The 14,256-nt window shown below is 54.5% G+C and overlaps 5 protein-coding genes across 5 annotated transcripts; 3 read left to right on the plus strand and 2 right to left on the minus strand.

The window, feature by feature from the left end:
- Positions 1–1,414: 1,414 nt before the first annotated feature.
- On the plus strand, positions 1,415–3,156 carry BROUX77_007377 (uncharacterized protein; the record flags this gene model as incomplete). The annotated part of the gene is made up of 4 exons (XM_073752466.1): positions 1,415–1,576; positions 2,093–2,228; positions 2,288–2,617; positions 2,684–3,156. 4 exons carry the CDS (start codon positions 1,415–1,417, stop codon positions 3,154–3,156), a joined length of 1,101 nt encoding a protein of 366 aa, XP_073601670.1.
- A 200-nt stretch (positions 3,157–3,356) lies between these two features.
- On the minus strand, positions 3,357–5,156 carry BROUX77_007378 (uncharacterized protein; the record flags this gene model as incomplete). Its single annotated transcript, XM_073752467.1, has 4 exons — positions 3,357–4,550; positions 4,620–4,654; positions 4,762–4,880; positions 5,065–5,156. The coding sequence occupies 4 exons, from the start codon at positions 5,154–5,156 to the stop codon at positions 3,357–3,359; spliced, it is 1,440 nt and encodes a 479-aa protein (XP_073601671.1).
- A 2,063-nt stretch (positions 5,157–7,219) lies between these two features.
- BROUX77_007379 (uncharacterized protein) lies at positions 7,220–9,385 on the plus strand (the record flags this gene model as incomplete). The annotated part of the gene is made up of 4 exons (XM_073752468.1): positions 7,220–7,337; positions 7,405–7,568; positions 7,633–8,039; positions 8,140–9,385. The coding sequence occupies 4 exons, from the start codon at positions 7,220–7,222 to the stop codon at positions 9,383–9,385; spliced, it is 1,935 nt and encodes a 644-aa protein (XP_073601672.1).
- A 603-nt stretch (positions 9,386–9,988) lies between these two features.
- BROUX77_007380 (uncharacterized protein) lies at positions 9,989–10,630 on the minus strand (the record flags this gene model as incomplete). The annotated part of the gene is made up of 1 exon (XM_073752469.1): positions 9,989–10,630. One exon carries the CDS (start codon positions 10,628–10,630, stop codon positions 9,989–9,991), a length of 642 nt encoding a protein of 213 aa, XP_073601673.1.
- A 720-nt stretch (positions 10,631–11,350) lies between these two features.
- On the plus strand, positions 11,351–14,063 carry BROUX77_007381 (uncharacterized protein; the record flags this gene model as incomplete). Its single annotated transcript, XM_073752470.1, has 3 exons — positions 11,351–11,588; positions 11,657–11,896; positions 11,959–14,063. The coding sequence occupies 3 exons, from the start codon at positions 11,351–11,353 to the stop codon at positions 14,061–14,063; spliced, it is 2,583 nt and encodes an 860-aa protein (XP_073601674.1).
- Between the last annotated feature and the right edge of the window lie 193 nt (positions 14,064–14,256).

The following is a 14,256-nucleotide window of genomic DNA, read 5'->3' on the forward strand; positions in this document are numbered from 1 at the left end:
CAGCGATGTGTTGGGACGACGGAGCCGGTGTTGGCGCTGGAGTCGGGGATCGGCGGTGTGTGATGGTGATGGCGGAGAAGAGGCGGCTGGTCAGGACGAGGGATACTCGGCACAGGCACGCAAGACGGGCTCGGAGAGGGACCAAATAGGCGGGCAGAAGACAGCAGATGGAAGACGAAATACAGCTCACGCAACAGGCCGGCAGACACCAGCAAAACAAACCATTCCTTGGATGTACGGCCACGACCAGGAATCGCAGACCACGCGGAGACTTTGCGAGCAGGATCGACAGAAGAAAAGAAGATCGGGGCGGGAAAACAGTTCCTGGGTAAACACTGGCTGGCTGGTGGTTTTTGTGGCCTGTTGTATGCTGGGCGGCCCTGGACATCCCCCTATAAGCCGCCCGACCACGACCCAGACAGGCCTGTATTACCTGCGTTTCAGCGTGTGCCGCAGGGGTCCAGCGCAGGCTCAGCACAGGTCTAGCACGATGTTTCTGAGTGTTTCTGGGGGGCTTTGGGGGTTTCTGCCAGACTAGCGCTGGAGCTCCGGCGCTCGGGCCCCTGTAAGCCGTAGTGGCTGCGGTGCTAACGAGCCAGAAGGAGCCAAAGAACAAACATCGAAGCCGTGGAGGAAGCAACGGCCAGAGGCTAGGCCCCAGCAAGGAGAACGTGACAGGGTCCAGGCTCGCAGGCCCGAGCGGACTGGCTGATGGGTGCACTGGAGTTACATGAATGACATCTTGTGGGCATCTTTGGAGTTCTGTAGTTCTAGTCTTGCTCTCTGAGCCATCTGATCTCAGTTTCACACGCACCTCCTCTTAGTTTCCATTTCCAGGCATTTCCTCCCACCACATCTTTGCCCCTATCCTGCCTGTGCCGTCTTTGTCTAGCCTGTCCATTTGCCTTGAGCCCAAGCCCATGGCTACGCCTCCCGTGCGCCAACTCCCACGCCAGTGACCCTTGAAAAGGCTCCCCCTTGTTTCTTTGACCTGTCTAGCATGTTGCTGCTGGTCTTATCTACAGCTACGATGGACCTTATCGTCCATTTGGCTGAGCTTCCTCCTCGATCTCCAAACCCTGGCTAACCCTCAATTACTCACGTGCTGTGTAACCATGAGGGTTAACCCCCGATTGCCATCACAGATCGAAACCACCACTTACACGGCAGTTACTCTATTCAACCCTCCAAGTCCTAAAGCCCCTCTTTTCTCAGCCTCCTCCTTCTCTCCCAGACAACACATCAACATACAGCCACCGCTTTGGCGGCCTTTGTCGTGGCTGACTGTAAATACTCCACCAAAATCTTGCTCCAGCACCAAACATAGCACCGCTTTCTCCCCCGTCAACACCTCCCCGTCAATTGTGTTTTCCTAGCCTCAGTATTCTTATCAAATTTGCCATCATCACATAAAATGCCCGGGTCACCACCCCGCCGTACGAAGGGCAAGCAGATGCCCCGGTCCTCTCGGGCTTCTCCGCAGAGCTCTCTCCGGCCCCCTCCGCAGCTTTCGACAAGTGACGTATATGAGCTCCCTTCGCTCCATTCCAGCCAAAGCACTCTCGCTCTCAATGATGTAAGCCCCCCCGAATCTGATGATCCTGGCCTCTAACCACTTACCACATCGTCTTTTTTGCTATAGCCCGCTTTACAGTGTACTTGCCCCCCAGACATGACGAACTCCCGGCTGGGCCGAAGGCTACTTCTGAAGCAGGATCTCTAGCTGATCCCTCTCTGCTTCTTTGTCTACTTCCTGACCTTTGTTGACCGACCCAGCATCACCAAACCGAAGCCTTGGGCATCTGGTCCAAGTCATGGCATCGTAACCATGTTGATTACAACTCCCAAGGAATATTCCATTGTCACATCCATGTTCTTTGTAGCCTACACCATCTTTGCCGTTCCTTCCAACTTCGTATTCAAATCCCTAGGACCGTCTACCTGGCTCGCTGGCATGGTGTTTTTCTCTGGTTTTATCTCGCTCATGACTGGCTTTGCACGCTCGGCCTGGGAGTTGACGCTTTTGCAATTCCTTCTTGGCATGTTCGAGGCCGGTGTCATCCCCGGGCTGGTTTTCTACATCTCGTTCTAGTATCGACGTGAAGAGCGAGCTATCCGACTCGCCTTGATATTTACAACAGGAGAGTTTGCTGCAGCCTTTGGTGGGCTGACCTCAGCCACAATCACCGGTATAACTCAAAACTACCACCTCTCAGGTTGGCGCTGGTGTAAGTCAGTCCCGTGTGTCCAAATATACATGTGCTCCAATGCTGACTGTACTCAATAGTATTAAGGATGGAGGGAGTACTAAGCATGATAAGTGCCATCGTGATCAAGATTGTGCTACCTGACTACCCAGAGAAAAACAACTTTTTAGACCCTGCTGAGAGAGAGCTTGCTGTTCACAGACTGTTTCCCTTTCGATCGCATAGATCCTCCGAAAATTTCGCCTGGAAGGACGTGCGCTGTGTACTCAATGATTGGAGGCTCTACATCCACTATCTTCTCTACTTCTTAAAAACCATCCCTCTATCCGGTCTTTTTGTTGCTGGCCCTCTGCTCATGCACAGCATGGGCTATACTTCATATCACGCTCAGCTCATGATTATCCCACCTTGTAAGTTCCCGTCTTGCCCTGTACTAGTATAGGCTTCACCATCTCTGACCATCTGCTGATTCACAGACGTCACTGCTTTGGTGGTAACGGTGATCACTGCTATTCTTTGCGACAGGAGAGAATGCCGCGGAGCTGTCTCTGGCTATCTAATGATTGTTGGTGCCGTGGGCTTTTTGTTTCTTGGTAGTCTTCCTGTCAAAAATATTGCTGGGCGTTACATTGCGTTGATGTTAGCTGCCACTGGCTCCTTCGCAACATTTCCGATTCTTCTTGCCTGGCTGTCAATGAACATGCCGTCAACTCCTACTCTGGGGTTTGCCTTGGGCTTGAATGTTGCGATTGGTGCTCCTGCCCAACTTCTGGGAGCTCACATTTACTCGACCTCCAACTTTGTTTCTCAGCAAATATGGGGACATGGTATCAACTCCCTTTGTCTAAGTGTTGCGGCGGTCCTATCGGTGTGGCTGTCTTGGATATACGCCCGTCGTAACCGTCCCACTACCCTGAATCCCGGCCTAACAAATGTGTGGGCATGCTGAGTAGTAGCTTAGTGTACTAAGATGATTATTCATATCTAGACAGAAGAAACACTCATGCCAAGATGGAAACGCCATGGTGTGGCAACCACTTGCAGTATTTTTATGTAACCATTCGCCAGCAAGCTATATATTAATAGACTGTCTTCTTTGTTTGAGTACACTAGTGTTCTTTTCTAGTCGCCTTGAACTCATCTAGACCTCTAGTCGTAGTAGTCTTCATAAGCCAAGTTCTCAGCCTGTGTACTTACCCACTCCTGGCTTGCCAACCCGCGCCGGAAGCGCTTGCGCAGATCATTCGCATCCTTGTGCCAATCGCAAGCATAGTCACAGTCAGGCACCTGTTCCTCGCCAAAGTACTTGCAAATCTGGGCATGACGACACTGGTTTGTTTCTTCACAAAAGAGCGACAATGCCTGTAAGCTGCGCAGACGTGCCTGCATGTTTGGCGTGCCGGCGCCGCTCTCGGAGCGCACCATGCGATGCACGCGCTCAAAGTCCTCGCGGCTGTAATACAAGAAGCAGTAGCTGGCGTTGCCGTCACGGCCGGCGCGACCAACTTCCTGATAGTATCCCTCAAACGACTTAGGCAGGCGCCAATGTACGACGAAGCGCACGTTGTCCTTGTCGATTCCCATGCCAAAGGCCGTGGTGGCGACGATAATGTCATAGCCCTCCTCGTTGTTGATCCAACGTGCCAGTGTGTCCTCCTTGGTCTCGTTGGAGAGTCGTGCGTGAAAGGGCCGCGCGCCCAGCCCGTGCTCACGCAGCTGGGCCGAGAGCGATTCGCATTCATTGCGGGACATAGTGTAGATGATGCCGCAGACGTTCTCTACGCGTGCACCAGCAAGCTCTTTCAGCCGCTCAGGGTTCTGTCGGCGACTGTGCACGCCTCGAAGCCACTTGACAAAATCAGCTAGGCGATTGTCGCCCTGGTCGCTGGTGTAGCGGACCTCGAGGTGGAGATTTGGCCGGTGAGCACTGAGAGAAAATCGCTGCAGTCTTTCGGGGGTGGAGTCGATTCCCAGCACGCGCAAAATGTCCTCGCTGATGCGCGGGTTTGCCGTTGCTGTGAGACACATGATTGGTACGTCTTCAAAGGTCTGGCGAAACCAGCTCAAACGCTTGAAGTCGCGGCGGAAATCGTGGCCCCATTCTGATATACAGTGAGCCTCATCGATTGCTATTCTTGCGAGCTCGCGCTGGCGATGAACAGTTTGCAAGCGCTCGCGGAATCGGTCGGTTGAGCACAGCTCGGGAGTCACGTAGAGAAGCTTTGTGCGCGGGTGGCCGGTGGCGAGATCGCGGAGAATCAGACTCCGCTCCTCGGGAGTTGTGTTGGAGTTGAGTGAGCGAGCATTGATTCCGGCAGCTTGTAGTGCTTCTACCTGGTTCATCTGCAATGAGAAAGCGACAAGTCAGTGGGAAGGTCGGGGGAGAAGATGGGCCACTAGTTCTCAACAGACCATCAGACTGAGCAATGGCGACACAACAACAGTTACTATTTTTAAAGGGCAATTCAGCTGTGTGTCCTTTAAAGCCAGGCGTTATCGCGGCCTGCATTGGCTGATTGAAGCCATCACGTCGTGAGATCTACGGTTGACGTACTGCCCTGGTCTACCACAGCGGGTAGCTGGAAACACAGGCTTTTACCAAAAGAGGTTGCAGCCTGCACGTAGACATCGTGTTTCTTCAAGGCAGCCTCGATTATTTCTCGTTGTGGCGGTCTAGAAAGATCTCACGAGGGACTTGGTAGTCAGCTTGGCTGTGTCTTTGGCTGGGGTCAACAAGGCACGCTATGACATCATTGGCGGGTCGGGATGGTAGCGTGGAACGAGGGTTTGGGGAAAGCGCAGAGAAAGAGACATGGGGATCGGGGATCGGGGATCGGGGATCGATGGGCATAAGCACCTGAAGCTGGTCTTTTTGAACTGCCGGCGCAAGGTGAATTCAATGTCGACGATTTCGGACGAGATCATGCGGGCAGGCAATGCAGTGGACATTCGACCGGTTTCCGTGGAAATTTACTTGTGGAAGAGAGCAAGCGAGCTCTGGACGGGCGCGGCCTCGAATAATTGGATTGTGAAGGAGAGCCTAAGTGACTGGGTGGCTCGTCTCGGGAAGTCTCTGTCGGCGAGTGCGGCTTCGGACTAATCTGTGGGAAATGCTATCTTGTGCTCTCTTCACGATGTCTCAACTGGAAGGCACCTAGGCTATTTTCCAAATAGGGTTATATAGGGTTGTACAACAGCGTGGCATGCGTGGTAGTGGCATGGGGTGTGATGGATCCACTTTGCCAATCTTCCCAGCAGCCAATCAAATGAGGGGCTACGACAACACAGGATGAAGCTAAGGGATACGTGCAACATGAAGCATGCCTTGCAGAGAACCACCGAGAAGCCAAGCGAGAGGTCGTGAAATAGCGAGATGCTTTTAGCCAGAGCCTTACAGGCATACGGGCATACGGGCATACAGACATGTCAGAGTTAGTCCGCCACACCTCAACGCCGACCGCCGAGAGTCAGTGTCAGCCCAATGAGAAGGATTTTGACTGAGGCGGATGTACTGTACTGTACAGGATAAGGCAGGACTTGTGCCTGTATAGAACTATGCATGAAGGTGCTGATATTTTGGTGCAGACATTGAATATAGTCAAGCCAAGTCCTAACATCTCAAACATCTCGATCTCTGGGTGGGTCGATGTGTGTACCTGTACATGTGTCTGAACGCTGATGTGTATGTGAATGTATGTACAGGTACTTGGGCTAACATGCCTGTTCTTGCCGCCCGCATCTGGCGATGCCCCCACTATACGGCCAAAAAGGCAAGCTTGCTTATCGCAGCGAATGTTGCACCTAGGAACGGCTGGAGCAAGAACGAAAGTCAGCTATAGTCATGACTCGGTTTGGGTGTGATGACTGAAAGGCGACGGGGCCGAGTAAAAGGGTGGGTACAAAGCCGGGACACATTGCCTGTATTAGTAGCCGCAGCATAGTACTTGTTGCTTAGTTATAGTTAGTTACTTGTGTATGTGTAGGGCCCAAAGCTAAACAGGTGCAAGTGGGTGAGTGCCTTTCCTGTACTCACTCTCCTGTGCCCCTTGTATACTATACCTGTATTAATGGGCTAGAATGGCGCTGCAGCTAGGTACTATGTGACCCCTGACTAATCAGCCAATGACAGCACGCTAAAAAGGTAACATAGAATGCCAGAGTCGTGGATGGAAGCAGCAGGTTCTTTCCTGATTTTAGACTTGCACTTACGACAAACAGTGAGTGGCAGCACCCCCTAGCGGATATTTTTGCACCCGCCTGGGATCTTTTTTTGCCCCAAAAGGGAAGCAGAGAGCGATACACAAGCACTATATGCAAGCACTCGTACAATACACTGGGTTGTGCCTGTAGAATCGCAAAGAAGCACAAGACAGTGGTAGAAGTAGAAGGGCAAAACAGAATATAATAGAACAGATCAGAACAGAACAGAACAGAATGAAGCAGAAAAAGCCAGCATTGATGCATGGGCCTCGAGTCGCTTAGCAACTGGCGGGGTTTCCAGATGGTGCTATGCTTAGTGTGTCTGTCCTTGTACCTGTACAAGTGTAAAGCTGTGTCTAGCTTGCGTCCCTAGTTTGACTGCCAGTGGGGAGCTTGGAACAGCATCGAACTAGATCGAAGTTTCCATGCGCGGGGCTCTCCTTTCGGGCAGCTTCTCCCAGGCTCTCCCAGGCTCTCCCACCTTCTCTGGCCCCGCCTCTTTGCCAGGCCGCAGCCAAACAACCGGCGGCCAAGCCCCAATATTCAGCTAATACAAAACCCTCTTCTCTCTTCCTTTTCTGCAGGCCAGCTTCCTCTTTCATCCTCATACCCAAACAATTCAAACCCACTCTTCTCTTACACAACAAACTCCGCACACAAATTTTCCCCCACCCAAAATAAAAAGGGAGCTCTGTCCGGTTTTGCCGTCTACTGCATTGCAACTTCTGCTCTTACTTTTCTCTTCTCTTCTTTGATACCCATCTTTAGCCTTTCACTCTTCTTTTTTAATCACGCTCATCCACACATTCACAATGGCGCCCGCTGTTGGTATTGATCTTGGTACCACCTACTCGTGTGTGGCCATCTACCGTGATGACCGCTGCGATGTTATCGCTAACGAGCAGGGTAACCGTACTACCCCTTCTTTCGGTAAGTTGTTCTCCTATGCTCCCTTCACTCTCCAATTCACTATGCTAACCACTTCGCCCTCACACAGTCGCCTTCACCGACACCGAGCGTCTGATCGGTGATGCCGCCAAGAACCAGGTCGCCATGAACCCCAAGAACACCGTCTTCGATGCCAAGCGTCTGATCGGCCGCAAGTTCAGCGACGCCGAGGTCCAGGCTGACATGAAGCACTTCCCCTTCGAGATTGTCGATGTAAGTGGCAAGAGCCAACCCCACCCCTTCTCTCCATGTACACAGTTTGCTAACTCACTCACAGCGTGCCGGCAAGCCCATCATCCAGGTCGAGTTCAAGGGTGAGACCAAGCAGTTCACCCCTGAGGAGATTTCCTCCATGGTTCTGATCAAGATGCGTGAGACTGCCGAGTCCTACCTGGGCACCACCGTCAACAACGCCGTCATCACTGTCCCTGCCTACTTCAACGACTCCCAGCGTCAAGCTACCAAGGACTCCGGTCTGATTGCTGGCCTGAACGTCCTGCGTATCATCAACGAGCCCACTGCTGCTGCCATCGCCTACGGTCTTGACAAGAAGGTCGAGGGTGAGCGCAACGTCCTAATCTTCGATCTGGGTGGTGGTACTTTCGATGTCTCGCTTCTGACTATCGAGGACGGTATCTTCGAGGTCAAGTCCACTGCCGGTGACACCCACCTGGGTGGTGAGGAGTAAGTCTAGCCCAAAGCGTCGGTTGCTTACCGACTTACACCAACCCCTGCCATTTCTGACCAATCAAAACTCGCATACTAACAATGCTGTGTTATTTAGCTTCGACAACCGTCTGGTCCAGCACTTCGTCAACGAGTTCAAGCGCAAGCACAAGAAGGACCTGTCCCCCAACGCCCGCGCCCTGCGTCGTCTTCGCACTGCTTGCGAGCGTGCCAAGCGCACCCTGTCTTCTTCTGCCCAGACCTCCATCGAGATCGACTCCCTGTACGAGGGTATCGACTTCTACACCTCCATTACCCGTGCCCGTTTCGAGGAGCTGTGCCAGGATCTCTTCCGCTCTACCCTGCAGCCTGTTGACCGTGTTCTGACTGACGCCAAGATTGACAAGTCTCTGGTTCACGAGATTGTCCTGGTCGGTGGTTCTACCCGTATTCCCCGCATCCAGAAGCTCATCTCGGACTACTTCAACGGCAAGGAGCCCAACAAGAGCATCAACCCCGATGAGGCCGTTGCCTACGGTGCCGCCGTCCAGGCTGCCATTCTGTCTGGTGACACTTCCAACAAGACTACTAGCGAGATCCTGCTGCTGGATGTTGCCCCCCTGTCCCTGGGTATTGAGACTGCCGGTGGCATGATGACCAAGCTGATTCCCCGCAACACCACCATCCCCACCAAGAAGTCTGAGGTCTTCTCTACCTTCTCCGACAACCAGCCCGGTGTCCTGATTCAGGTTTACGAGGGTGAGCGCCAGCGCACCAAGGACAACAACCTGCTGGGCAAGTTCGAGCTTACCGGCATTCCCCCTGCCCCCCGTGGTGTTCCCCAGATTGAGGTCACCTTCGACCTGGATGCCAACGGTATCATGAACGTCTCTGCTCTGGAGAAGGGTACCGGCAAGTCCAACAAGATTGTCATCACCAACGACAAGGGTCGTCTGTCCAAGGAGGAGATTGAGCGCATGCTTTCCGAGGCCGAGAAGTACAAGGACGAGGATGAGGCCGAGGCTCGCCGTGTCGCTGCCAAGAACGGTCTGGAGTCGTATGCCTACTCTCTGCGCAACACCATCTCCGACCCCAAGGTTGACGAGAAGCTGGATGCTTCCGAGAAGGACACCCTCAAGGCCGAGGTTGACAAGGTTGTCACCTGGCTGGACGAGAACCAGCAGGCCACCCGTGAGGAGTACGAGGGCCAGCAGAAGGAGCTTGAGGGTATTGCCAACCCCATCATGATGAAGTTCTACGGTCCTGGCGGTCCCGCTGGTGGTGCTCCTGGTGCCCCTGGCGCTCCCGGCGCTGCCCCTGGTGCCACCCACGACGATGGCCCCACCGTCGAGGAGGTCGACTAAACAGCTTAGCCCCTGGACTAAGCTGTTTTGCCGCGGAGCTGCGGCTACGACTTTCTGCTTTCTCGTGAGATGATGACGATCCGGAAAAGGGTTTTCTCTTGAGCAGACGGGCTGTTGTGGCAGCAAGGCTCTTGCGGAAGTGATGACTTTGTAGATGCTGTTTTTTTCTGTGTTTATTTTTTTCTTTTGGTTTGTCAAGTGTTCATGGTATTGAGGTCTTGTTTTTGCTTTACATTTTTATAATGTTTTTTTTTCTTTCTGGGTCAGAAAAACAGGTCGCGGAATTGGTCCGTGGCTATTGTACTTTAGTTTCGTTCCCGGAAAGCAGGGAAAGAATTGAGTCCAGTTAAACAAACGTTCGGCACAAAGTGAAGAGTGAATGAGTGCTTGTAGTAGTGATTTTTTGATGAGCTCCAATTGTTAACTATGGGATTTCCTGATTGGATTTTATGCCAGGACAATTGGATTGGTTCTGGTTCATTAGGGTGTTGGTAGTACAATGTTGTTACACAGGCTTGTTGGCACAATTCACTTCTACTAAGCATGTAGTTCTATAAAGAACAGCCACGAGAAGAGCAGATTCTACATAATATCCTAGCGTGCTCACTCGGCCTCGTCAAAGATCGGCACAGGCGTTTTGAAGGTGCTATGCAGTGGCACACGGTCATCTCTGCTACGCCAGACATCCTCTGAGCTGCGGCAGCCGGGAGCATAGTACTTGTCCCACTCCTTGCGGCGATAGTGGCCGCGAATCAGGTTCTCAGTGACAGGGCCGGATGAGCCGTTGTGACGCATGCAGAACCAAAAGTCGCTCCACAGCTCGCTGCACGAGCGCATCTCGCCCGTGCGGTAGATGGACGTCCATTGTCCGCCGAGCGACTGGCAGGCGAAAGCCATGTCAAAGGCTTGACTGCAGGACATTTCGGTCGGAAGGATGGCTTCGGCAATGGGAGCGAGGGCTGGAGGGCTTGCGACGGAGTCGGTGGTGGAGAGGCTGGGGGGCGCCGTGACGAAGGCGGGTAGCCAGTATGGGCGGGTGGACGGGGCCTGGGCTGGTTGTTGGGGGTTGGCGGCGGCGGCGGTGGAAGAAGCAGTGTCGCTGGTGAATAGGTCGACGAATTTTTGGATCTCGGGGTCAGCGCTAGCATTGGATTCGGCGCTGGTGCTGGGAGTAGGCGCGCTCGGCAGCGCAGTCGGCTTGGCCTGCGAAGGCTCTGGTGCTTTGCTTGACCCAAACCAGCCCATGGCGACGACGATTAGGGGTGGGGGAGGGGCGGAATTAGGAGGTAGCAGGTCGAGGATGGGGCGGGATGTAATGCAAAGATGTTGTGTGTGAGTAGGCTGGGTATAGACGTAGGGCGTGGAGGGTCGCAATCGAATTTCTCTTCACAACGTAGAGTAGTCGACAGATTCAGATGATAATTTCGTCCCCGCAGGTAGAGACCCAAACCCTAATGCAAAAGTTGAGCTGAGTGTGGACCAAGCAAAATTGGGCTTCAACTTTGGAACAGTGATGCTGCAGTTAGCATTTGACACCGGTAGTTTCTATAGGACAGGAGTTGGGCTGCAAAAAAGACAAGTAGAAAAGTCAAGGTAATGTAGACGCTGCCAGATTTCTATTGGTGGCTGACTGGAAAGAATTGCTGCCTCAGGCTGGCAGAGAGAACTGGCGTTCTTGTTAATTGTGACTGTATTTGCGTGTAGGCCATGCCCAATAAGCATAAGCACGGCTGCCGGCTGAGCTTGGTTGCCCCTCCATGAAGCATCCATGCAGCATGACGCTTTGCGGCCTGAGGGAGACGTTTTGAGCTTTGCGCTTTGAGCTTTGCGCTTTGAGCTTTGATCTGTGCGCTGTGAGCTTTTGAGCTACGAGCCCCCCGATCACACGATCTACGCACCTACTGCCTCACCCTCCAGCAGGCCCGGCCTTTGATCATCCACTTGATACCGCCATCGCCCGCAACCATGATGCTCCTCCGTCGCACGCAGGTGCCGACACTGGCTTCTCAGCAGCGCCTTTTGCTCCCGCGGCTGCGCGTATCCGGCCCCACCGTCTCCCGTGCCGCCGCCCGATGGCAGAGCATGGCCGCCGGTGGTTCGGCCGGCGACATGCCGCAGCCGGTTGAGGATGCCGAGGTGGCTGAGGACCGTCGGGGCGGTCATATCGCGGCCAAGGAGAATGAGGCGCTGTTCTTTGTCAACAGTGGGTCGAGGCTACAGGCTCTAGCACGCATGCATTCCCGTACTGACAATTGCTACTTCTCCCTCCAGACACGTCTTTCTTGCCAGTACGCTTCGGCTTCATGCTGGAGTGGCTCAGTCCGTCGCAGTCGGACGTCATTCGAAAGCTGGCGAACCCCTCGCGCGGCTCCGACCCTATCAGCCTAGCCCAGGAGGCTATTGAGATCAGCCCCAATGTCGAGATCATCGAGGTCATCCCGCGTCTCAAGGATGGAGGCGCCTTTGTCAAGATCAAGTATAAGCCTGGGACCGACCCGAAGATTCTCGCCGGTGAGTGTCAGCCCGCGGGCTAGTCTCGGGGTAGAATGTGAACTGACTTGACGTCTATACAGAAACCATCAAGCTGCGGCTCAAGGAAAAGCCCGTGCGCACGTGGTACAGCCCGTTCCGCGGCATCGACATTGGTCTGGTCAAGGGCATCCCGTGGCTCGAGGACCTGCGGCGCTTCCCCGGTCGGCGCATCAAGATCGAGTTCATGCCGAAAGAAGCCAACGGCACAGCAGCCGAGCTGTCGCAGGAGAACATGTACAGCCTGTTTCGGCGCTACGGCAAGATCTCGGAAATCACGTCACAGCCGTTCGACTCCAAGATCCTGCCGCGCTACGCCTACGTCGACTTTGCTGCCATGAACGACGCCATCATGGCCCGCAACTGCCTGCACGGCGTGCTGGTCCCGACTGAGCTGGGCGGCGGTAAGGACGGAACACGGCTGCAGACCTCGTACGAGACCAACGTGCGCATGCGTACCTTCTGGACGTGGATCACGTCACACCCCCGCATCGTCATTCCTATTGTGGCTGCTATCGTAGCTACTATCACGGTGTCCGTGTTCGATCCAATTCGCAAGTTCTTTGTGCAGACGCACATCCAACACTCGTTCGACCTGAACAAGACAGCTGTCTACACATGGTTCAAGAGCCGCACATCCGACCTGCTGTCGTTTGCCGGCGGCTCCTTCCACGACACGGCGGCTTTCAGTGCGGTCTGGGAACAGCAGCAGGACCTCATTGACGAAGTCAGGATGTGGACCCGCGAAAACACAGATACCTTTGTCGTAGTGTACGGTCCGCGCGGTTCTGGCAAGACTGAGCTCGTCCTGAAGCAAGCACTTAGCGACCGCAAGAACGTGCTGGTCCTCGATTGCAAGCCTATTGCTGACGCGCGTGGTGAGAGTGCGGCTCTGAAAAACCTCGCGGGCTCTGTAGGATACCGCCCAATATTTGCCTGGGCGTACAGTCTGTCGAGCCTGGTTGACCTGGCGATCCAGGGCACCACGGGCGTTAAGTCGTCCTTTAGCGAGACTTTTGAGGCGCAAGTCGCACGCATCCTCAACACGACCGCTGCTGCGCTCAAGGATGCCTCGGCTTCGGACCGTAAAAAGATGAAGGACTCGGAGCTGTCCGAGGATGCCTATCTGGAAGCCCACCCAGAGCGGCGCTCCGTGGTGGTTGTTGATAACTTCCTTTACGGCGTCGAGGGCAACACCGCCCTCTACGACAAGTTGACTGAGTGGGCTGCCATGCTGGTGCAGAACAACGCCGCCCACGTCATCTTCCTCACCAGTGAAACTGCCTTTACCAAGACCTTGGCCCGCGTGCTTCCCGACCGCGCCTTCCGCCAGGTAGCCCTTGGCGACCTTGCCCCTGAAGTCGCTCGCAGCTTCGTGCTGAGCAGACTGTCTGCCGAAACTGACGACGCAACGACCGACGACGGGAAAGCAGCAGCTGCTGCGGCGAAGCAGCGTATGGAAAAACTCAACCACAACGACCTCAACTGCGCTATCCACATACTTGGCGGTCGCGTCACGGACCTCGAGGCACTTGCGCGCCGCCTCAATGCCGGCGAACAGCCACTTGCGGCTCTAGATGAAATGATTAGCCAGCTGGCGGCCGAGATTGTCCGCATGTACCTAACACCGCGCGCGGCGCCTGCCGACGCTTCCAGCTCCTCAGCCCGCACATGGACGCCCTCGCAGGCGTGGACGCTGGTGTCCCAACTCGCGTCCAAAGAGAGCCTGCGCTACGAAGAAGTGCTACTCTCGGGCCTCTTCGCAGGTGACGCCGTCGGCGCAGCGGCTGCCATTGATGGTCTGGCTGCGCAAGAGCTTATCAGTGTGCGCTGGAAGGCCGGCCGTCCGCGGGCCATTACGGCGGGCAAGCCGGCGTACCGCGCGGCGTTTGAGGCGCTGGTCGGCGACGCAGTGGTGCATGCGCGGCTACAGCTGGATGCGCTAACGGAGCTGGTCAAGGTCGAGACCAAGAAGATTGACAAGGTGGAGGCGGAGCTGGTGATGCTGGGTGGCCTGCCGAAGCAGCCGTGGCAGGTGGGCGGGCGCGTCAAGTATTTGCTGGAGAAACTGGACGTGAGCCAGCAGAGAATCAACGAGCTGGAAAAGGAGATGGGGAGGATGAAGAAGATTTTGAGCGGCAAGGCTTAGGCTGGTGGAGTAGTGCATGTGTATTAGATCGTAATGTGAATAGCGGCAAGAAGATGAAGAAGAAAGCAATGTATGATATCTAGACACCTGAAAAAGCCCCAAGCCCCCGCCCCCCGTTTGCCCGAGATGAATAGACTAACCGGCAACTCCAGCATGGCTAAAAAAAAAACAAAAAAAAAAGAACTCGCTTGAA

Source organism: Berkeleyomyces rouxiae, assembly GCF_048999995.1.
Source record: "Berkeleyomyces rouxiae strain 22BRR77 chromosome Unknown BrBRR77_ptg000012l, whole genome shotgun sequence".
In the NCBI taxonomy this organism is placed as follows: Eukaryota; Fungi; Ascomycota; class Sordariomycetes; order Microascales; family Ceratocystidaceae; genus Berkeleyomyces; species Berkeleyomyces rouxiae.